The sequence below is a fragment of the Vulpes vulpes genome, chromosome 2, assembly GCF_048418805.1.
Source record: "Vulpes vulpes isolate BD-2025 chromosome 2, VulVul3, whole genome shotgun sequence".
NCBI classification, from domain to species: domain Eukaryota; kingdom Metazoa; phylum Chordata; class Mammalia; order Carnivora; family Canidae; genus Vulpes; species Vulpes vulpes.
In genome coordinates, this window is record NC_132781.1 from 161039442 (window position 1) to 161064184 (window position 24743).

At 44.2% G+C, this 24743-nt stretch overlaps 2 protein-coding genes across 7 annotated transcripts in view; one reads left to right on the forward strand and one right to left on the reverse strand.

Annotated features, from left to right (window-relative positions):
* The window catches only part of SZRD1 (SUZ RNA binding domain containing 1), a 31101-nt gene extending 24174 nt beyond the window's left edge, over positions 1–6927 (reverse strand). The window contains exon 1 of one of the 4 annotated variants that reach the window (XM_026011995.2): positions 6772–6927. In XM_026011995.2, coding sequence (XP_025867780.1) covers positions 6772–6822 — 51 coding nt within the window. In that variant the 5' untranslated portion in view covers positions 6823–6927. Of the gene's footprint in view, positions 1–5545; positions 5988–6771 lie in introns of those variants that run through there. The other 3 variants (XM_026011996.2, XM_072751098.1, XM_026011997.2) reach the window with 3 other exon arrangements.
* A 7930-nt stretch (positions 6928–14857) lies between these two features.
* Positions 14858–24743, forward strand: part of FBXO42 (F-box protein 42) — a 104694-nt gene continuing 94808 nt past the window's right edge. Inside the window, exon 1 of one of the 3 annotated variants that reach the window (XM_026011991.2) lies at positions 14858–15091. The gene's annotated coding sequence lies outside the window, so the exon portion shown is untranslated. Of the gene's footprint in view, positions 15092–15819; positions 15986–24743 lie in introns of those variants that run through there. The other 2 variants (XM_072751100.1, XM_026011992.2) reach the window with 2 other exon arrangements.

Below are 24743 nucleotides of genomic sequence, written 5' to 3' on the forward strand. Positions count from 1 at the left end.
AGTGATACACTGACAGTAGCGCTATCCTCTTGGCTCTTGAGAACCAGACTGGAGTTTCTCAGAGACAGAAAATTTATTAGTTCATTATCAGGCTGCAGAGGCAGAAGATCAATGCAGGTAAAACAAGTCACAATACCTCAAATGAACTAGCAACTAAACATCCTAAAGCATTTAACTGGTTAATTATCTTCTGAAAAGCAAAAGTAAACAACAGTCCAAAAAGGTCCGTAAGTGAGGGCTCAGGATGCCAATAGCTGACCTGTGATCGACCAAGTGATTTTCTCTCCAAGTGATTTCCTCTCCCGGACACTGGGAATAAAAATACCTCCATGTCACTAGGTCATGTTGATTGCGACAATGAACGTACAAATGCACTCTGCCTAGCCTGTAGTGAGCCCTTAGGATGCTATCCAAGAAGCCCTTCCAAAAGGGGCCTGTGGGATTGAGGAATTTGGAGGCTTATGGTCAGAGTTGCTCACCAGTGAGATATGTAACCAGGTAGCAAAAACTGACAGCTGGAGGGTCACAAAAGCCTTTGTAAGCCAAGAAAGCCCAGAGCATGACAGCTAGGAATTTGGCTCTCAAGGTCTAGGAAGAGAGGTGACAATCCTGACCTCTCCAGACTTGAGTCCTAACTATCCTGTACGATCTCATCTAAGGATCACAACCCTGAAGAATGCAATTTCAACCATACATATTATTCCTTTTAGAAAGGAATGACTGTTATTTCCTGTGTTCATTTTATAAGGGAAAGAGTTTTGGGTGTGGGGAGGGGATGAGTTAGTGGGAGGAACATTTTGAAATATCATACCCTCAGGGATGAGAATCTTTATCTACATAAAGACTGAAGTCAGGATTTGTTGCTAATTTCTGCGGTGGTGGGTCTTAACCTCTATCTTCCCATCAAACATCCTGCATAGAGCGGAATGTTAAAGAGAAGGATGCTTGGCAGAAACTAGCAGTTAAAAACACTTCAGCAGGAGAAATCTCTGTGGTTACTATTTAAAAAAAAAAAAAAAAAAAAAAAAAAAAAAAAAAAAAACACCCATTTCATTCTGTATTTTGGCCACAGCTATAAGTAGCTAAACCCAGTCTTCTCCTAGGAAACCAACAAGTCTGAAACTGTCCCAACAGAAAAAAATTTCTATTCCTGTGGAGCAAGTGTGCAGGAAAGAACACCCCATACCTTGTGAAGGCTTCTAGCTGACACAGCCAGAAAGCGACATTAACTGTGGGGAAGCCACTGCGTATAAAGGTGGAAACCAGAAAGAAAGGGCTGGCCCCAAGAATACGTCTGAGTCATCAGATCAGGACAATAGTCCTTGCAGGAATTTACTGAAAGCTTCAGAGAGATATACTAAGTTCTCTCTCCTGTTTTGTAAAGAAAAGCAAGAAGGCCTGTGACTGTCTGAATTTCCAGCCCACAGCAACCATGACAGCTCTCTCAAACACCCAGAGCATGCCGGGAACAGGCCCCCCATGCAGCCTCAATGAAAAGAGCCGAGAAGTTATAGTGAAAAGCTCATTATCCTACTTTCTTTGAAACCACAGTGAAACAGATCTTTTTCCAGAGTCGCTGGGACAGACTGCTCAGCATGATCATGTCTAAACTGGCCAACTGCTTTATAGAAAGCCGGAGCTGGGCATCATCACAGTCCCTAGGACCCAATCTCCCAGAAGAACTGGAGTAACTTAGGAATGGCTCCTTCAGGCACAGTACACCTGGATTTGTGCTTTCTGATACCCCAAGTCTTATGTGTATTCTTTACTATAAAGACAAATCAGCACCAGGTAGCACCCAAATAACTGTTATTTCTTCTCTATCCATATCCACTGTAAATATTCCATAATGACAGCAGTTACAGGGAGTGCTGAAGACCTCAAAAGTGAGGTAGAAGCCATGCATGCTTCAGGGAGAATGGTGTCTTCTCTAAAGAATAAAATGTTAATCAAAGTTCTTACCTCTTAAATTAAAATCTGTCATTATTCTGCTTTTAAAAAAAAAAAAAAGGCCTCCAAAGCTCTCTTGTGCGTTCAGGACAAAGTCCAAGTTCCCAGAACCAAGTACAAGGAGGCCCTTCCTGATCTGGCCCCTGCATACCTCTCTGGCCTCATCTCTTTCCATTCAGCCCTGCCAACCCCCTACCCTACAGCCAGAAAGAAGTATTTGAGTATTTGTAGCTCTCCCAATGCAATGTGGCACATTCTTCTCTTGCTGTCTACATGCGCATTGGGCCTATATCTACCCACACCTCCCAGACTTACTACAACTTAATTAAGGGTCCTTTGAATGATCACCTTCTCTACTGAACTGTCTCTGATCTTAGCCATGGTACCCCATCTATGCCTCTTCCAAAGAAAGTGCTGCCTTACCCATCCGACTCCTCTACTGGACTGTGCCCAGTGCCTGGTACACAGTCAGTATGCAGTGCTGACTGAGACCTTCCTATAGTAGACTTGTATGCCACCCAGTATCACTGATGGGATGTTTAGAGGCCTAAAGAGGGTAGAAAGTAAACATAAATTTGAGTTTAGTCTAGAAGGCCAGTCATCCTTTTTAATTTAAGATACATTTTCTTCCAATTAGCTATATGACTTGCCCTTGCCAAAAACAAAAAGCAACTTTTGATATGCAAAGAAATCAGACAGGCCGCCAACACATTATAATAACTACCAGTCTAATTCCATTTGTGTACCATCTATCTTCCCCTAGGATTGGGTTAGCCCATAACCTATAAGATGGACTAGCTTATGTTTTTTTTTTTTTTTTTTGGGATCCCTGGGTGGCGCAGCGGTTTAGCGCCTGCCTTTGGCCCAGGGCACGATCCTGGAAACCCGGGATCGAATCCCACATCGGGCTCCCGGTGCATGGAGCCTACTTCTCCCTCTGCCTATGTCTCTGCCTCTCTTTCTCTCTCTGTGACTATCATAAATAAATAATAAAAAATAAATAAAAATTAAAAAAAAAATATGGACTAGCTTATGTCTTTTTTTTTTTTTTCCTGGTCTAAACAAGTGAATATATAAAGCCTCAAACTGTCAGAAATTGTGCAAACTGTTGATTTGATTTTTTAAAAAGATTTTATTTATTTATTTGAGATAGTGTGAGTGAACACAGGAGGAGAGAGGAGGCAGAGGGAAGAGAAGCAGGCTCTCCACTGGGAAGGGAGCCCGATGTGGGGCTCAATCCCAAGACCCTGGGATCATGACCGAACAAAAGGCAGATGCTTAACTGACTAAGCCACCCAGGCACTCGATTTGATTTTTTTTTTTCTTTTCCCAGAGCACAAAGATGTCTTCTCATTATAAAATGCTACTCTGAAATGTGCTTAAGACAAAGGGTAGAATTTAACGTTTGAATGAACATTAATTCAATTTACATTTTCATTTCTCCCAAAGGCAGTATATTTTTATTTTTTAATTTTTTTTAAATATTCTTATTTATTCATGAGAGACAAAGGCAGAGACACAGGCAGAGGGAGAAGCAGGCTCCCTGCAGGGAGCCCAATGTGGGACTCGATCCTGGGTCTCCAGAAACACGCCCTGAGCCAAAGGCAGATAATCAACCGCTGAGCCACCCAGGTGTTCTCAAGGCAGTATATTTTTAAAGAAGCATTTCCTTAGTGGAATATAAGCTATATTCCTTGAATTGTCCTTTTATTGGGGATGTAACTCCTTGGGAGGAAACAGGCAAAGGAACAATTCTATATTAGGTCAGTGTTCATACTAAAAGCAAAAAAGCAGCCTATTTACAGACCACCTGAAGTATTTCTCAAAGCCTTCCTTAGAATGACACAATAGGACTCCATATTGAGTATTTTGAAGATATGCAAGAAAAAATGACCTCATAATTATGGACACATAAGACATTCCAGCATGATGTCAAAATTTTTTGTGATGCTTAGAGCAGAGACACCAAAAGCCTCTACTTTCAAGGATTAGACCTCTAGATCATATAAAGTTAGAGTGATTGCTTTATAAATTAATTAGCTGATGTCCATTTGCTAGTTTTCTCACCACCCAGGATGTTTTTTTGGAAAGGTGGGTACTTGACACTCATTACCATGTACCAGTTGGAAGACAGGATAAACAGAAGGTAAGATTTTTACATACACAACTGGCTACATCTGAAAGACATGTACAGTCAGTTGGTTTGCCAGTGGTGTGAACATTCCCTCCCTGGCTCCTCTCCTGCAAAAGTGTACATTTACAAAACCCTTTGTGAAATTCAAAAAGGGAATCAAACTTAAGAGAGCTTTTAAATATAAGCCCAAAGCAAACATCTTAAAAAAGAAAGGTAGGGATGCCTGGGTGGCTCAGCGGTTTAGTGCCTGCCTTTGAGCCACGACAGGATCCTGGAGTCCCGGGATCGAGTCCCATGTCAAGCTCCTTGCATGGAGCCTGCTTCTCCCTCTGCCTGTGTCCTTGCCTCTCTCTCTCTCTGTCTCTCATGAATAAATGAATAAAATTTAAAAAAGAGAGAAAGAAAAAGAAGGGCAATGCCCAACTTCCAAGTTTTCTTCCAGATCTCAGGCAAAGAGACAGCAAATTGCTACAGATTGAACCCTTCTTTAGAGTCAAGATAGGCTTGGTGCCAAATCCCAGCTCCCTACTTACTATCTGTGCGACTTTGAGCAAGATAGGTTACTCCCTAAACCTCAGTTTTCTTATTTATAAAAGGACAATATCTCTACAGCTCATTTCAATAGTTCAATTAAAAGAAATACAAAAAAAAAACACTTGCATTTGGGCAGTTACTGCACATTGTTATCACCAAGGAAGGCAAGGTTTGGGTTCCATCTCTGTACCCGGCACTTTTAAACGGTTTTAGTGAAGTATAGTAGAAAGAACACCGGAAGCATCAGAAAGATCTAAGTTAAATCTTATACCCTTGGGATTCATTCAGCTGTAAAACGTGGGACTGGGCTAGCTGATCCCTAAGTGAATCACACGTTCCGAAAAACAAAAGTAACCCCCCCCCATTTCTGAATCCTGCATTCATTCCTGTTTTCATTTTTCTTCTTTAACCGTGAAATACTCATGTCCCTTGTAAACAGGTGAGAAAAACCAAAGAGAGGCCAAGATGCTCGAGCAACTTATCATTTGAGTCACACTCAAATCGGAGGCCATGCTTTGAGGGAGGGTGCACGTGAAGGGTGTCTGAATGATGCCCTCCTATTAGTGGTAGGCAATAAACGCCTGTACCCGGAAACTTTGCATTCTCTGGCACGAAGTCACTCCTAAAAGCACACTGCCCTACCTAGCACAGAGAAACCAAAAAAAAAAAAAAAAAAAAAGTTTGTCGAATAAATTACCCAGATGACACCTGTTGCTGTTGCTGCTCCCTACAAAACCTTTCCATTGCTCGCCTGACTCAAGTCAAAAATCCAAGAGACATGGCCAGCACGTGACTGTACCAAACACCTTCTGAGCGAATTAATTCTTCGAATCCTTAATGATGCCAAGTGGAAAAACATAAAACACCGTGAAGGAAATGCTGAACCACCGGAAAAAGTAAAAAAAATAAAAAAGAAAAGAAAAAAACCTTCGAAGCGAAGCCAAGTTTCAACATTCCCGCAGAGATAGTCCCACTGCTGCAGAGGGGTCGACGTGTCGGCCTCTTCCAGCTCTGATGAGCACCCTCGGAGGCGCTGGGGGGGGGGGGGGGGCGAGGGTGAGGGTGGACCCCAGCTCCTGCTCCACGCCCCACTCCCAACACATAAACCTTGGAGGTGGGGGGGGGCCACTCGAGCCAACACGGAGCGGACACGAACACGAGGAGGCCGGGGGGGGGGGGGGCCCTCTCCGCATCCTCGGCAGGCGCCGCCGCACAACCGCGCACTCTGAAACACCCCCAAAAAGCCGATCGCCAAGCCAACCAACCCAACAGACACTCGGCTGCGGGGTAAACTCTCCTCCTACACAGCTTCAGAGAGTCCCAACCAAAAAAAAAAACTCCAAAAAAGCAGAATCGAACGGTCCGCTCCCCCCCACCCCCCTCCCCTCCCCTCCCAGGAATGCGGCTACTTTACAGATCGCGAGCTCGCCCGGAGACCTTCGCCCCCGGGGCCGGGGCGGGGGGGGGGGGAGGAGCTGGGGGGGCGCTCGGGTCGTTGGGTGGTTCCCCGGGGAGAGGGAGGGGCTGCCCGCCGGGCTTTCGGTTGTTGCACAAGGGGTCCCCGGGAGACCCGCCAGCCGCGGGCTCTCAGAGTAAAAGTGAAAAAGAAAAGAAAAAAAAAAGCCCAGACTCGCCCACCGCGGCGGAAGGCGCAAAGCAAAGGGGGATTTTTTCCGCACGGAGTGGAGGGGCCCAGAGCCGACTCGACTTCCCCTCCGGCCCCCGCGCGCCGCCCGGGCCCACATGGTGTGCGGCTCAGCATCAGAGCACAGGAACTTTAAAATGGTGACCCGGGCGCGGGTGGGGGTGTCTGGCGGCGACACCCTGGAGAGGAAGGCTCAGAGAGTCCCCGGGACGAGCGAGCGGACGCGGGAACCAGGAAAGGAGGCCCCGGGGGGCGGGTGGGGCGCCCCGGGTGACGCGCACGACGCGGGGATGCAGGGAGGCGCACCGGGCGGAGGCGGAGGGAGAAATGGAACGCGGCCCCTTTAAGAGGCCTTCACGGCGCTCAGGGACCGGGGGCCCCTCGTCCGCCCCCGGCCCGGCGTGTGGGGCCCTTCCTCGGGGAGAACCATCCCCAGGCCCGCTCCCCGGAGGCTTCCCTCCCGCCAGGTCCCGCCCGGCCCTGCCCCGCGGCGGCGACTCCTCCTTACCCCGCTGTCTGCCGCCTCCTCCCAGCTCTCAGCGACCTCCTCATCTTCCATCTTACTCGCCGCTTTCCCTCCTCCCCCACCCCCTCCCCGCGCCTGCGCCCTGAAGCGCGCCTCCGTCGCGGGCGCCGGCACGCAAGGCTTTCCTCAATGGACCCCGCCCCTTGCCCAGCCCGGAAGTGGCCCCAGAGGCCGCGCCCCCGCCCCCACGAGCGCCGCGGAAGCCATCTTGGAAAAGGGCAGAGGAACCAGAAAGCTGCCGTTTTTCTTAAGGGCAGCGTGTTAAGTCTCGTAGTGGACGGGAGAGCCCGTGTGAAGTCATCGCCTAGAGTACGGAAGGTGTGTTCTTTGGAACCATCTTTTCTAAGGGCAGGCAATCCCTGAAAACTTTTTTTTCCTTCTTTAAGCCAGTCGTAATCTTCATAAACCGCAGGTTACATTTTTTTTTCAAAGCTCTGAAAATACTTTTTTTTTTTCAAAGCTCTGAAAATATTTTGTATCCCACCGGAGGATGAAAAATATCTGCTGATGCATGACACATTATTTCTGCGCAATAGTGTGAAAATGTTTACAGGTTTTCCTGCACGTAGAGCAAATATTCCAAGCATCTGTTAACCCTCCACGGTAAAAACGTGGTTAGTTCATAATTCTGGCACCTGAGCTGGGCAACCAGCACGACTAAAGTTCTCCTGGGTCATTAAATGAGAGATGATGCATTCATCAGCATTTCCTTAAAAATTTACTTAGGCGTCTTCCTAAACAGTATTTCTCTTTTTTATTTTTTCTCCAGTGCCAAGGTAGAGATCTTGAACTTTAAAAAGTGTGACTTTGGACACTTCCAACTTGAACAAGCTCATGTGATCTTATGCAAGTTACTTAAGATGTCAGTGCCTCGGTTTCCCCAAGTGTGCAAAAAAGGAGTTGATAATAGTAGCAGCTGCTTCGAAGGTTGGTTGTCAGAATTAAACTAGCTACTATGCAGAAAAGCACAGGACTGTGCTTGACCCACAGTAAGACTTACAGAGGTTAGCTATTATCATCACAGGGGTGTCTTGCACCAAAGAACACTTGAAATTCTCTCATTCGTTCTTTCCCAAAACTCAAAACCAAGGGAAAAGTAAACACCATCTATTTTTATTCTCACTGATGTGTTCCTATAGGCCTCTCAGTATTAAGACTGCCATTTGGTAGTATCGGAGTTAGCTGTTGTAATCCAATGATCTAACCTGGCATGTGTTTCGTCTCCTGTTTTTAGCATGCCATCAATCGTTCTAAAGTAACAGCTTCCTGTTGAGAATTTTTGCAGTTGTATTTCTAATCATTATTACAAACTGCAATCATGTATTAAATGTTGCCAGCCTTTAGGGGCGCCTGGGTGGCTCAGTGGTTGAGTGTTTGCCTTCGGCTCAGGATGTGATCCTGGAGTCCCAGGACCAACTTCCACATTGGGTTCCCTGAATGGAGCCTGCTTCACTCTCTACCTATGTCTCTGCCTCTTTCCCTGTGTCTCTCATGAATAAGTAGATAAAAATCTTAAAAAAAAAAAAAAAAAAGTTCTTTTTTTTAAAAGATTTTTTAAAAGATTTTTATTTATTTATTTGAGAAAGAGCATGAGCAAGGGAGAGGAGCAGAGGGAGGGAGAAGCAGATTCCTGCTGAGCAGGAGCCCCACATGGGGCTTGACCCCAGGACCCCAGGATCATGACCTGAATCAAAGGCATACACTCAACCAACTGAGCCACCCAGGAGTCCCTGTTACTAGTCTTTAGAAGATAAAATGACATGCTTAGTAATTCTCTGGTTTCATGATTTCCTGTCTTTGAAATATGCATCATCTCTGGGCGTGTCCTCAGTCTGTCATTTTTATCTAGATGCTCATGGCGTGAACCACCTACTAAACACTAAAGATTCCCAAAGTTGATTTCCAGTCCTGACCTCACCTGGTGTTTCGGATTCATATAGGTAGGCTTCTTCTTGGCATCTCCACATAGATATTCCATTAGCAGCTGAAACTCTTCAGGTCTAAAAACAACAAATATTATGAACAACCTGACCAACTTTGAAGAAAAAGGATTTTGTCTTATTCACTCTCTGGACCTATATTTACTTTGAATACATTCTTCTGTGAATCCGTTCTATTAAATGAATTATCCTGACTAAGCCTTAGGCACAGCAAGGGGAATACTAAGCCTTAGGCACAGCAAGAGGGGATGAGATTGTCTATCAGGCTTCACCTAAGTCTTGGTCTTGGGGTGTGATTAGATTTTCAAGGCAGCATTTTTTTTAAGGCTCTGTAGTTTAAGCATGTTACCAGCAGAGGGAGACAGTTCCTCAAAATTTTGTTATATTTGGCACCACGCCTTAACAAAGGAAATAATTGGAGCATTCCTGGGACTGCATTTTCTAGGAGAAAAGAAAAAGAGAGATCTTGGAGACATTGGAGGATGCTGCAAAGGAAATAGCTTTTGTTCCACCAGATGAGCTACCAGGAGACCAGCTCTTGTTCATCATATAGGCCCCTTTTGACCTTGGGCAAGTCCCTTCCTCATCTGTAAAATGAAGAGATGGGACCAAATAAACTGTAAAATTGAGGAAGTGGTTTTCTTGTACTGGGGGGAAAGCCCCAATAGTTGAACTAGGGGCATACACGTATATTAACAGATATCCTAAAACATGAGTTTCTCTTTCCTGTGAAATATGTTTCATATACCACTCAAATTTGGGACTTGCACTCAGAACTACAGGCACTTTTGATACACCACATAAAACACTGATATGTGATAGGAATTAAGAGCAAAGCCCCGCGACACCTGGGTGGCTCAATCAGTTAAGCGTCTGACTCTTGATTTCAACTCAGGTCATGATCTCAGGGTCCTGAGACTGAACCCTACACCTGGCTCTGTGCTGATGAGTGTGGAGCCTGCTTAGGATTCTCTTTCTCCCCCTCCCTCTGTCCCACCCCCTCTCCAAAGAGCAAAGCCCACAGTGAGAAAACTTTCCATCTAATGCACAAGCTGAGGTTGTGTAGGTAGTTGTGTTAAGAAATAAATGCAAGGAATGGGCAGCCCAGTGGTTTAACGCCACCATCAGTCCAGGGCATGATCCTGGAGACCGAGGATCGAGTCCCACGTTGGGCTCCCTGCATGGAGCCTGCTTCTCCCTCTGCCTGTATCTCTGCCTCTGTGTGTGTGTGTGTGTGTGTGTGTGTCTCATGAATAAATAAATAAATAAAATCTCTTTAAAAAAGAAATAAATGCAACGACAGAAAGAGAGAGCAAACTTAATATTTAAAGGGTACCTACCTTTTGACCTAGCAATTGCATTTCTAGGAAATTTCCCTATAGATACATTTGCCCATATGCAAATAACAAAAGTACAAAGATATTCTTTGCTACTTTGTTTATAATAACAAAACAGTAGAGACAAATGTCCATCTCTAGAGTATTTGTTTAAAAGATACATAGTACACTCATACAAAGGAATAGAATGCAATTTGTTAACAAAATTTTGATGGTCCTAAATATTCTGACATTGAATGACCCCAGAGAAGTATAGTTAAATAAATTTTTTAAAAAAGCAACGAGGTAGGGATCCCTGGGTGGCGCAGCGGTTTGGTGCCTGCCTTTGGTCCAGGGCGCGATCCTGGAGACCCGGGATAGAATCCCACGTCAGGCTCCCGGTGCATGGAGCCTGCTTCTCCCTCTGCCTGTGTCTCTGCCTCTCTCTCTCTCTCTCTCTCTCTCTCTCTCTGTGACTATCATAAATAAATAAAAATTAAAAAAAAAAGCAACGAGGTAAAGAGGAACGAATGTAGTTTGTTGCTATCTGTAGGTTTATTTATTTATATGTATATGTGGGGTTTGTTTTTTGTGTGTTGTTTAGGTTTTTTTATTTAAGTAATCTCTACCCCCAATGTGGGGCTCAAACTCATGACCCAGAGATCAAGAGTTGCATCTTCTTCCGACTGAGCCAGGCAGGCACCTCTGTATGTGTATGTGTGTGTTTGTGTATACCTCTCTGGGAAGATCTAAGAAACAGGTTTTTTTTTTTTTTAAGATTTTATTTATTTATTCATGAGAGACACACAGAGAGAGGTAGAGACACAGGCAGAGGGAGAAGTAGGCTCCTTGCTGGGAGCCTGATGCAGGACTGCGTCCCAGGACCAGGATCATGGCCTGAGCTGAAAGCCGACACTCAACTGCTGAGCCACCCAGGAGTCCCGATCTAAGGAACTTTAACGGTAGTCACTTTGATGGAGGAGAGAGGTTGCTGGGGTACCGGTAGGATGGACTTAAATTTTATATGTCCTTTTGTACCTCTTGAATGATGTTCTATGTTTATAGTTTACTTATTCTACATAAGTATATACATAAGAAGTGAACTTCAATAATTGGTGATTGGAATACACTCTGGTGGAAAACTAACTTTTCTTTTACACTTACAGAGAAGTGACGGCTGCCCCTCTCATCCCAGCCTCATCACTTGTCCCATGACGTCCAATCATATCCCAATCAGCCTTCACACTGCAGAGAGATTATTCTAAATTACTATTTTCATCACATATCCTCCCTGCCCCCAAATCTCCATGACCTAGAAGGTAATATCCACTTTTCCTTCTGACATTTCAGATCATTTATAAACAGGCCTCAACTTATCTCCTCCTGTTTGTCAGAAGCAACATTACATAGAGTTCAGTAGCATAGGTTTTGGTGCTTGCCCATCGCTCATCATCAGAGAAACCCAAATCAAAACCACAAAGGGATATGTGGCTATTACCAAAAATACAAGAAAAAACAAGTGCTGGCAAGGAAGTGGAGTAAAGGGAACCCTTGCGCACTATTGGTGGGGCTGTAAATTGGTGTAGCCACTGTGGAAAACAGCATGGATGTTCCTCAGGAAATCGAGAACAGTACTATCATAACATCCAGCAATTCCACTTCTGGGTATTTATCTGAAGAAAACAAAAACACTAATTTCAAAAGATATATGCATATCTGTATTTATTGCAGCATTATTTACATCAGCTAAGATATGGAAGCAACGTAAACATCCACTGATAGATGAATGGCTAAAGAAGATGTGATATATTTTTACACTGGAATATTATTCAACCATAGAAAAGAATTAAATCTTGCCCTCTGTGACATGATGCACCCACAGGGTATTATGCTCAATGAAATAAGTCAGATAGAGAAAGACAAATGCTGTATGATTTAACTTATATGTGGCATCTAAAAAGCAAACCAGGGATGCTTGGCTGGCTCAGTCAGTAGAACATGTGCCTCTTGATATCGGGTTGGGACTTCAAGCCCCACATTGGGTGTAGAGAATAAACTTAAAAAAATTAAAGAAACGAAACAATTGAAGAAACAGAACAGACACTGGATGATAGATACAGTAGACAATGTGGTGGTTGCTAGAGGGAGGCCAGTGGGAGAATGGGCAAAATAGAGGAAGGAGATGAAGAGTACAGACTTCCAGTTCTAAAATAAACAGGACACAGCGATACAATGTATGACACGGGGAATATAGTTAATAATATGTAGCAGCTTTGTGTGGTAACACTTGGTAGGTCTGTCTGGGTGATCTCTTTGAAATCTATATAAATGTTGAATCATTATATCCTACACCTGAAATTAATATGATATTGTATGTCTAACTACAGTTCATTAACAAAAAAAAGTTCTGGAGATGGAAGGTGGTGATGGTTGCACCACATTATGAATGTACTTAATAACAGTGAGTGCTACAATTAAAAAGGATGAGATAGTAAATGTTGTTTGTATTTTATGTGTATTTTACCACAATAAAAAAGTTGGAAAAAATAATGAACAAAATTAATAATAATAACAGAGGCTTTGAAGCAAAACCACCTGGGTTCAAACCTTTGCCTGTGATTCTGGGTTGAGCTACTTAATTTCTGTGTTATTCAGTTTCTTTTGTCTTTTTTTTTTTTTTTAAGATTTTATTTTGGGGGTGCGTGGCTCAGTTGGTTAAGTGTCTACCTTCAGCTCAAGTCATGATCCTGGTGTCCTGGGATTGAGCCCTGCATCGGGCTCCCTGCTCAGTGGGGAATCTCTTTCTCCCTCTCCTCTCTGCTCCTGCTGTCACTCTCAAATAAATAACTGAATTCTTTAAAAAAATCAATCAATAAATAAAATGATCTCTCCACCCAAGGTGGGGTTCAAACTCACAACCCTGAGATCAAAAGTCACATGCTGCACCAACTGAGCCAGCCAGGTGCCCCTCCTCAGTTTCATCATCTGCAAAAAAAGCACAATAAGGGCACCTACTTAACAGTTTGACACATAATAAGAGCACACAATAAACATTAGCTGTGATTATTATTATTATTATTTAAATATTTTAATTTTTCATGAGAGACACAGAGAGAGAGGCAGAGACACAGGCAGAGGGAGAAGCAGGCTCCATGCGGGAAGCCTGATGCAGGACTTGATCCTGGGACTCCAGAATCAAGCCCTGAGCCAAAGGCAGACACATCACTGCTGAGCCACCCAGGCATCCCAGCTGTGATTATTATTAAAGATTTTGCTTTAATAATACTTTCATGCTTATCACAATTTATAATTTATATTGGCTCATTTACTTGTTTATTGTCTGTCTCTCCCAGTACCTGTAGGGGATCTCCACGAAGACAAGAGGCCTTCTTAGTTTTATTTAAAAACACGTTACTATGCATATTACATGGTTTGGCACATAGTAGGTGCTCAGCAAATATTTGTCGACTAGATGCCTTCTTAGTTGTCAAATTCCCAATGCATTCACTTATTCAACACGCATTTAATAAGTCTCTGCTGTGTGCTGGTCTCTATATTAGATGATAAAGCAGTGAACTAAAGAGCAGTATCTGGTGTCTTCCAGCTAGTAGATTGTGTGCACGCGCAGCGGAGTGGTTCTATATTTGAACTTGTTTTAACATAATCCAGCAGTTCCAAGCCAACCTGGGCATCAGAAGCCCTAGAAAGCTTTAGAAAAAATCTGAGGTGGGGTCTAAGGTGAGCCCTGCAACCTGCATTTTTAAAAGGAAGCACTTACTAGCTGGTCCAGTGTTTCTAACACTGAGCTCTGTTTTGGTGGATGGTGGGATTGGTCACAAGCTCTGTGGCGAGTTTTGTGCTTTACAGGATTTATTTTTAAAAAATATTTTATTTATTTATTCATGAGAGACACAGAGAGAGAGAGAGAGAGGCAGAGACACAGGCAGAGGGAGAAGCAGGCTCCATGCAGGGAGCCACGTGGGACTCGATCCCAGTTCCCCAGGGTCACGCCCCGGACAGGAGGGGGCGCTAGACCGCTGAGCCACCGGGCTGTCCTGCCTCAGTTCCAGGGGCAAGCGGTTTAGTCTGAAGCCCTTGGGCCCCGTGTGTCTGGCTTCGCCGCAGTCCGCTCGCTGTGCGCCTGAGCCCACGGCGTCTCACCTGCACCCCAGGCAGCTCCCTTGCAAGGGGTATTTTGCGGGACCCCCCCCTCCCCCGCCTGGTGATGGTGATGGTGCTCGGGAGTCACAGACGCCTAAGTCCCACCCCCCCTTGCCCCTCCGATGCGTGACCTTGCAGAATGCACTGACACTCCTCTGTGCCTCAGTTTCCCTCATCTGAAAACACGGTGGTCGCCTCCGTTAAGGGAGGCCTCGATTGCACCATCAAGGCACGGAGCGTCGCTTCTTCGGCGGACGTCCAAGAGCAAGCACCTGCACCCACCCCATCCCTCCCTCGTGCTCCTCAGGCCCCCGGGCATCCCAACGAGTTAGAGACCTCGAGGTCTGTCCGGTCTCCCGCCGTTGGGAAACCCGCCCAGTTGCCTCCCCAGGCCTAAGTGCCAGGGAGGGGTGGGTGCAGCTGTGAGGTCGGTTGTAGGGACTCAAGGGAGGCGGGCGCAGAGGTTCGAGGTGTCTCCGTGGCCGGTGCACTCCTCGCGGCGGCGAGGGGCGGCGTTCCATCCTCTGCAGAACGGCCGGCGGGGACCTCTTCCCTTCCCAACATGGCGTCGCCCTCGGGCCGCGTCGCGCGGGGCCGCCGCGCTGACGTCGATGCGCGCGCGTCCTCCGCGCCGGACCCCGACGCATGCGCACTGTGCGCTGTCTTCTCCGGGCCAGAGCAGCAGCGGCGGCGGCGGCGGCGGCGGCGGCGTTTGAGCGGAGGAAGATGGCGGCTCCGGGCGGCGCGGGGTCCCGCCGGCTGTGAGGAGCCCCGGTGCGGCCAGCGCGGCCTGAGGCGGAGCCCCTCTGCTCTGGCCCTGCCCCCGGCTCCCTCTTCGCCGTCGCCAGCGGAGCGAACCTGAGAGCGTGGCGCGGGCTGGGCCAGGTGAGGCGGCTTCTCCCCCTCCTGGGGCCGCGGCGGGGCGCCGGCGCCTTCTTGCCCTTTACGCCCCGGGCCCGCAGGGGGCGGGGGGCGGCCGCGCATCTCGCGCCGGGGTGGGTGCCGGCTGGCCCGGGGGCCTCGCTGTCGTCATCCCCCGCCCCCTGGGTTAGGCAGGGATTCCAGCCGCTGCCGTCCCCGGGTCCACGGGAGGGTGTACGGCCAGGGCGAGGGTGGCCGCGAGGGTGTCAGATGCTCCCCCCCCCGCAGCCCCCGGATCTTTAACGGCTCGCGCTGGGGACCCGGGGTCCAGGGCTTTCCAAAGCCCTCGTCCACCTGGGGCTGCGGCGGCGGGGGGGGGGGGGGGCCGGGGGGGGGAGCTGAAGCTGCAAAGGGGACGATCTTGCAATTGTTTCATTTAAAAATAACCCCCCCCCCCAGGCAGCCTGTCTGTCCTACCGCTTGGCTCTCGGAGCAAGGTCCCCTCGGCGGAGACAGCCATGCACGTTGTGGCTGCGAGAATTGTTTGTGCAAAGGGGAGCGGTGGGCGGGTGGGAGCGAATTTGTGGACGGGGAGAGAGCGACCGGGGAGATGGTGATACGGCCCCTGCGGAGTAAGCCTGGTGCCGAGGAGGCCTCCGTCCGCCCGAAAACCCTTGTGTCGCTGAGGTTCGGAATTGCTCATTGCTTCTTGCTTCTTGTCTTTTAACCGTGTCCTGAATTTCATTCATTAGGAAAATTAAAAAAAAAAAAAAAAAGCTGCTTTTCCTTGACTGCCAGAGTCTTTGGGACTTTTTTTCGGTGGTGGGATTCTGACTGCTCCAGGTGAAGGTTCAGACACCTGCCGGTTCTCACGTGCTGGCAAGGACGTTGCACGATGCTTGTTATGCCTTTTTGAGAGTAAGTTGGTTTTTGTTGTTGTTGTTGTTGTTGTTGTTAAACGTTTGTTTGTTTTGGTTGTGGTTCGGCTGCTAATTGGGAGGTTTTGATGGAGTTTCTCACGTTGGGAAGCCGGTTTGAAGCCTTGTGATCTCTTCCTCCCCGAAGACCGGATGGGATCAGTTGGAGCTGTGCTGTGGGGACAATGTTGAGGCAGTGGCTTTGGCTTGGACACACACCGAATGTCTTTGTGACTTAAATTTGTCTTGCTTGTGTTTAAAATGATGACATCATGGGCTTAAGGGGAGAAGGAAATTAGAGGGGAAATGCTGTCTATTAGAATTCAGTCTGTAGCTTTGGCAGTGAATAGTGACTCTGTGTCGAATTACTAACTTTGAGCATATTCATGTGTATCATCTGATTGGACGTCCTTTCTATTGTGTGTTGTCATTTTACGCCCGGTAACTATTTGCTTTGGACAAACCCAGTGTAAATCTGTTACTCAATCTACACTGACCCACGGGTGTTTTTGTCTACTTCGAAAAGTGGGTAAGTTGTTAAAATGACTGCTGGGTTTAATATTAGCTATTTTTTGGAGCTTTTCTTAAAAGGCTTTCCCACAGAGATTTGTAGATTTTCTTAGTGCCTGTCATAAGGACATAAACCTGAACAAATAACTTCATCGCAGAAATTTGGAGAGCCACCTTAAATTTCAGTTTGCGACGAGTCGTGAAATTAATGCAGTAAAACATCCTGATGGTTTGACATTATGCTTCTTCGCATAATGTGTTGCATTGTTGTGCTAAATCATCATCAGGTATTGATGCAACTTCATGACATCCATGACATCATTCACTTTCCAGCATTTTGCCCTTTGCAATTCCTTCTCAGAGTCACAAAAAGAACAGCATCAGGAAAAATAGCTTAGGATGCTGCTTGCTGTCTGATACCTAAAGGAGTCTTCATATGACACTACTTTATGTAGTCAGACTCTTCTGTAAGATTGAGAACTGTGTTGTGATTCCTACATATTATGAAGAGCAGGCATAGAAAATGCTAGTAAAACTTCTGGGTTTTACAAGAATATTGAGGTCCCAAAGGAGAAGTTCTCTCAAAGATGAAAAAAATCATTATCTTTTGTGATTTTAAGGTTGTTTTAGTTGATTAACAGCTGTTTATAAAAACCAGAAGCAGTTTGGTTAACTAATGCCTTTTCCACTTCAAGATTGTTATGAGGGTCAAAAGAGGTAATGTTTTCTGAGGGTCCTTTGCAAAATAACTGGTAAATGTAAGATTATTCAGTGATCAATTTTATGAAAGCCCCTACTGAGGACCCTCTATATACACTGGGCATTTGGGGAAGTAGGTACTAATGATACTAAGATGGGACACCTTTTGGTCTCAGGTTGCCTACGGTCTGGTTGGGGAGCCAGACAAGGAAACTAGTTAAGTATATTGTAGTGTAAGAAGTGCAGAGAATGCAACCAAGGGAGTCAAGAAGGCTTCTCGGGGCCAGAATGGCTCCCCAGCCTTTCCTATTTTGCAGAAAAATCTGCCTTTTGTGAGTGACTTGCTTTTTATAAAAACACAAAAAATTTTGTATCATGAGTTCTTTCCCCCTTTTATTCATTCACTGTCATGACACTTCCCACACAGTATGCCCCAGTTATGATTGCTGCATTCTCAAAAATCCAGCAGAGTCTTGGGAGAACCTGAGAGTGAGTCATATGCCAGGCAACAAACACAAACATTGCAGCTGCAATGAAAATATCTCAGATTACTAAATGGTGACAACTTTAGAGTGATGATGTTTTTGTTTTGTAAACTGGCATAAGAAGCAATGTATGATTTTAATTTGATCACGTTTAGTTAATGTTTAGTTGTCAATCCCTTAGAATGTTGACTGTAAGTGGTTTCTAGTACTGTCTTCTTCCTTCCCAAAATAAGTGTGAAGGTTCTTTTCCTTTTTGGGTGAAGCTGACAACTTAAACCAGGACTATACTAAACTATTTTATTATTATTTTTAAAGATTGTATTTATTTATTCATGAGAGACACACAGACACACACAGAGAGAGAGAGAGAGAGAGAGTCAGAAACACAGAGGGAGAAGCAGGCTCTGTTCAGGAGCCCAATGTGGGACTTGATCCCGGGACTCTAGGATCACACCCTGAGCCAGACTCTTAACCCAGGCGCCCTACTGAACTATTTTAGAGAATCCATTCATGTGAATTGAGGTTGCTTGCATCTCTGATATTGAACTTCTATATCTCAATACAAGTTCCTCATCTTAGTGCTTAGTAGTTTTATATAATTAACTTAGCATGCTGTTGCCTATATTGCAAAAATTTTATGAGTTTTTGGATGTGTAGAATCCTTATGTGGTAGCTGAACATTTACAATTTGGTAACATTAAAAAAACAATTTGGTAACATTCATGTTTACATGTTACCATGTAAAGACACAATACTGAAAATGAGGGCTTTAAGGTTGTGGTTGACAAAAAGTGAAGGTGATGTGTCTGTTTATGTTTCTGTATTGTTAGTTTGTTACATATACAGAAGGATATGATGTATAGACAAGTCATTTTAAAATTGCTCAGTCTTGGGGTGCCTGGCTATCTCAGTTGGAAGAGCATGTGACTCTTGATCTCAGGGTTGTGAGTTGAAGCCTCATGTTGGGTGTAGGGATTACTTAAGTAAATAAACTTGAAAAAAATAAAATTGCCTGGTATTGTGGTGTGCTCATAATTCAGCTTCTGTTCTTTCTTTTTTTCTTTTTTTAAAAAAGATTTATTTATTAGAGAGAGTGCACATACGATTGTGGGGTTGCTGGGGCAGAGGGAGAGAGGATCTCAAGCAGACTCCATGCTGAGTGTGGAGCCCCATGTGGGGCTTAATCTCAGGACCCTGAGATCATGACCTGAGGCAAAACCAAGGGTTGAATACTCAACTGACTGAGCCATCCCACCTGTTAGCTTGTTTTCTAAGTTGTTTTTTGTGACCTAGGGGTGCTGGCTGGCTCAGTTGATAGAGCATACTGCTCTTCATCTCTGGATTGTGGGTTTAAGCCCCATGTTGGCCATATAACTTACTTTAAGATTGATTGATTGATTGGAGAGCGTGTGCCAAGGAGAAGGGCAGAGGCAGGGGGAGAGAGACAGAGGGAGAGAAATAATCAGAGTGCAGAGCCTGATGTGGGGCTCAGTTCCACAACCCATGAGATCATGACCTGAACTGAAATCATGAGTTCAGTGCTTAACTGACTGAGCCACCCAGGTGCCCTGCCTTAGCTTATTTTAAACAACAACAACAACAAAAGTGTTGGAAAAAAGACAAAAATAACTAAATTGTTTTTTTGTGACCTTCTCAATGTCTTGTAAAATTACAACTTAGTGATATTCCTGTAGCTTAATTTTGCTCTTCCTTACTTTACTCATGGGTGTATTGGAAAGCAAATTTGCTTTAAATTTTGATTATTTCTGATAAAGTTTCTTCTTTTTTTTTCTTTTTTTCTTTTAAAAATATTCTATTTAAAAAAAAATAAAAATATTCTATTTATTTGAGAGAGAGAGAGAGAGAAGGAGTGAGTGTATGTGCATGCATGAGCAGAGGGAGAAGCAAACTCCTGGCTGGGAGAGGGAGAGAGAGAATCTCAAGCAGACGCTGCCCTGTCTGCAGAGCCCTACACGGGGCTCTTCTCACAACCATGAGATCACAACCTGAGCCAAAACCGAGAGTCAGATGCTTAACCTACAACACCACCCAGGTGCCCCTGTTATTCTCATTTTAAATGCTTGGTTCATGTTGCTAATAGAGAACAGGTAATTTTTTTCCAGAATGAACTTCTTGGTGCATGGTTTGGAGAAAGATTGATCTTAATTATAAATTCATCAATACACTTTTATTAAAATGCTGCCTCTCCCATCTCCTGGCTTTTTATTTTTTAATTTTTATTATTTTTTAAAATATTTTATTTTTATTTATTTATGAGAGAGAGAGAGAGAGAGAGGCAGAGACACAGGCAGAGGGAGAAACAGGCTTCATTGGAGGGAGCCCGATGTGGGACTCAATCCTGGGTCTCCAGGATCACGCCCTGGGCTGAAGGCGGCACTAAACCGCTGAGCCACCCGGCTGCCCTCTCCTGGCTTTTTAAATAGAAGTCAGGGGAAATGGAATTTATCCTTCTATTTCAATATTTTTTAAGCTTATTTTTTTTTAAGGTTTTGTTTTTAAGCAACCTCTGTACCCAACATGGGGCTTGAACTTAGAACCCTGAGGTGAAGAGTCACATGCCCCACCAACTGAGCCAGCCCCGTGCTACTAAAGCTTTTTTATTAGTAGTCTTGATATCTTTTGCCAGAAAGGAACAGTATCTTGTTTTGGGATCAACAGTGTTTTGTTTGCATTGTGTTGTTCAGGATTGTTTTCCTAACTTTTGATTTGATACTTAATAACATCTTCCCAAATAGATCCTTTGGTCTAGTCAAGATCAAGCAACCTGCTCTCTTCCTTACGACTGAATCTAAAGGTTTACTTTCCTGTGTGTCCTTCAAATTTTGATTTGTTGCCCGTTTTCACCTCTCCCCCTTTCTCACTAATTGCAGTTTTCTCCTCCAAAAGTCTGTTTCAGGGATCCCTGGGTGGCGCAGCGGTTTGGCGCCTGCCTTTGGCCCAGGGCGCGATCCTAGAGACCCGGGATCGAATCCCACGTCGGGCTCCCGGTGCATGGAGCCTGCTTCTCCCTCTCCCTCTGCCTGTGTCTCTGCCTCTCTCTCTGTGACTATCATAAATAAAAAAAATAATAATAAAGGAAAAAAAAAACAAAAAAAAACAAAAGTCTGTTTCATACATCATGGAGTTTGGGAATGTGATTCTCTGTAGGGATGCATAATGACCAGTGGATTAAAATTTCACATTTTATTTAATTTAAAAGTAACTTAATGGTAACAAACCTTGATGGGATTATAGGTGAAATAAGCTTGACAAAAAAGAACAAGTAGTATATGATTGCACCTATATGATCTACCTAAAGCATTCAAATTCATAGAAACAGAAAGTAGAATGGTAGTTGCCAGGGGCTGAGTTGAGGATTGTGGAGATTATTGTTTAATGTTACGGAGTCTCAGTTTAGGATGATTACAAATTATGGAGATAGATGGTGGGGATAGTTGTACAACAGTGAATGTACATAAGACCACCAAAGTGCACACTTAAAAATGGTTAAAATGGCAAATTTTATGTTATGGATTTATTAATAACACAATTTTAATGGTTTATATATGCTCTGTGGGATGGCTTGATAACCATTTATTTTACCATAGTAATTAATTCCTAGGCTTTGGCCCCAGGTAGACTCAGGCTTATACCCTAGTTTGTTTATTTATTTATCTGTTTATTTATTTACCTGTTTATTTTTAAAAAGGTTTTATTTATTCATGAGAGACAGAGAGAGAGAGAGAGGCAGAGACACAGGCAGAAGGAGAAGCAGGCTCCATGCAGAGAGCCCGACGTGGGACTTGATCCTGGGTCTCCAGGATCATGCCCTGGGCTGAAGGCGGCACTAAACTGCTGCCCAGGCTGCCCCTACCCTAGTTTTTTAAGTATGAATCGTAGCTTCTTTAAGTCTCAGTTTTTCATCTGAAAAAATGAGGATAATGATGCCTGTGTTGTGGGACAATTAAATATGGGAATGTATGTGAACTTCTTAGCACATTGCATAGCACATATAAACATCCAAATGTTAGATATTATTGTATTGTCTTTATGGAACCTTAAAACGAGACAAGGGTAGCCTGACTGGCTCAATCAGTGGATTGATCCCCATGGGGCTCAATCGTGGAGGCTCTTGATTGTGGGTTCATGAGTTTGAGCCCTGTGTTGGGTGTAGAAGTTATAAAGATAAATAGATAAATAAATAAAAAGAGTAAAACTGGGACAAGGACAAGGGGAGCATAGTCTCCTAACTTCTTTATGGTATAGTCCCAGTGGCATACCTGTCCTGTCGCAGGAATGCATGTTTTTTGTTTTGTTTTGTTTTGTTTTGTTTTGTTTCTCTCCTGGGCTTCTCTTTCCACCCTTGATTAGAGACCTGGGTTTATTCATGGCTCTTTTTAACACCCCTGCTCTGATGTCTCTTAAATCCGTCTAGGTGTGATCTTTCTTTTTATGCTTCTTGGTTCTCTAGGGACGTCATAGAGCATATCCTCTAACTCAGCTGTCCAAGTGTTTACAACAGAGTCTATTATCTCATCTCTCTCTTCTGTTAGGGTAAAAACCTTCACTAAACAAGTTCCCTTCTCAATATTCCCATATCCATAGGTAGAATAATTTTATTCTGATCTAATAGACTGTAAAACTGGGAAGATTTTTTTTAAAAAAATCTTTCATCTACTGTATCCTGCCATGTAGTTCTGTATTCTTTTTCTCAGTATCCCTTAGATTTGCCTGTCTTTACCATCACTCTAGACCAGGCTTTCATGAGCTGAAAGCAGACTGAATTAGTGTCATAGTTTTTAGCTGCTTTTGTTGCCAGGGCCCTGCCATTTGCTAGTTTTATGCTCTCAGTCTCCCTCATCTTCAAATGGCAATTACAATTCCTATCTCATGACATATGTGTAAAATATTTAACTAAATGCCTAACACATGGTAAACACTCAACAAACAGAAGCTGCTGTTATTTGAGATATTTTTCTCAGTAATCTTTGGAAATGGTTGAGATTGAGGTGACAGTATTTTGACAGACCAGTCTTAAGGGATATTGTTTAATGTTTTTCCTCTGATCAAGAACCCATCGTAATTTGTGTCTACTTCCCCTGCTTAACTTTTGAACTTTCCGTATGACTTCATTGTACCTTGCCTTGCCTCTTGTGTATCTTATGCTTGGGTGTACAGTTGGAACATTTATCTTCCTAGGTAGAGGGCCTTTCTTTTTTTCTTTTAAAGATTTATTTTTATTAGCACACACAAATGTGAGGGAGAGCATGGGCGGCTAGGGAGGCAGAGGGAGAAGCAAACTCCCTGCTGAGCAGGGAGCCCTAAGCCAAGACCCTGGGATCATGTCCTGAGCCAAAGGCTCAACCAACTGAGCCACCCAAGCACCCTGGGCCTTTTCTTCCCTTCCCTTCCCTTCCCTTCCCTTCCCCTCTTTTTTTTTCTCTCTCTTTTTTCCTTTCCTCTCTCTGCAGCTCTGTATAAATAAAATAAATAAAATCTAAAAAAAAGTTAATATCCAAAAGAAAACTTATTTTTTCAAGATTTTATTTATTTATTCATGAGAGACACACACACACACACACACACACACACAGAGAGGCAAAGACACAGGCAGAGGGAGAAGCAGGCTCCATGCAGGGAGCCCTATGGGGGACTAGATGCCGGGTCTCCAGGATCAGGCCCCGGGCCAAAGGCAGGCACGCTAAACCGATGAGCAACCCAGGCTGCCTCGCAAAGAAAATTATTTTGCTAATTAGTTTCTGCCAAATAGCTTAAAAGGAATGTATCATGCAGTGTAATTCATATGTAATATCTTTAGTGCTTTGTAGGCACATTTAGTGCTTACGTATTAGGCACTCAGATATTCATTTAGTATATACTTTCAATTCTTGCAGATTGGTGTTTCTCATGAACTGAGACGTTGTATAATCCCAAGTGTCTATTAAATCTTTGTTGCCTTTTTGTTCATTGGTCCATTTAACAAATATTTGTTGAATACTATTATGTGCTAGGAATAGTTCAAGATATTAAGGATAGAGTAGATAAAATAGGCAAGGTCTGTAGTTTCCTGGATCTTATATTTGAGATTGGAGAAAGCAATTAATGAATAAAATTTCTTATAGTAGTAAGTACTACAAAGAAAATAAAGCAGGGTGATGTGATAATGACATGGAGCAGAAGGGGAAGGCTGAGATAGGATGGTTTAGAGAAGGCCTCTGTGAGAAGGTCATATTCAGAAAGACACAAGGAAGAATGTTCAATGTTAAGCTTGGAACAGAGAGAACAAGTGCAGAGGACTAAAGTAAGAGCCAGGATCCAGTCAGGATTCCTTTTTTTTTTTTTTTTTTTTCCAGTCAGGATTCCTAAATTGCGTTTGGCTTTATTTATTTTATTTTTTTTTTTTTAAAGATTTATTTATTTATTTATTCATTCAGAGAGAGCGAGGAGAGAGGCAGAGACACAGGCAGACGGAGAAGCAGGCTCCATGCAGGAAGCCCGATGCAGGACTCGATCCGGGGTCTCCAGGATCACACCCCGGGCTGCAGGCGGCGCTAAACTGCTGCGCCACCGGGGCTGCCCGCGTTTGGCTTTAATTAGCTTTTGCTTCTTACTCTAAAATAGTCCTCTCCCCCCAAACCCCCCTTTTTTCTTTCCTTAACTGGCATTGACTTTTTGAAGGTACCAGTCTGGTTCTCTGGTAGACTCCTCCACATTCATGATTGTCTCAATGTTTCACTTCTGTCATTTAACCTCTTTATCCTCTTTTAAGAGGACCGTAAAGGCTCGATTATATTTACATTTGCAATCTTTTGTAATATTGTATACTTGTATCACCCTTGGTGCTGTATTTTTCCATTATAATGATGTTAAATTTGATAACCTGGTTATTATGAAAATCTTCATCTTTCTTTTGTAAAGCTTACTTACCCTTAACAGTGATCAATAATCTGTGGGGTGGCAATTTAACATAACATAATTATACTATTTCTCAACTGTCTTTTGTTTAGCATCCATTAATGATCTTTGTCAGAATCAGTTATTTCACTGGAAGTTGCAGAAGGATGA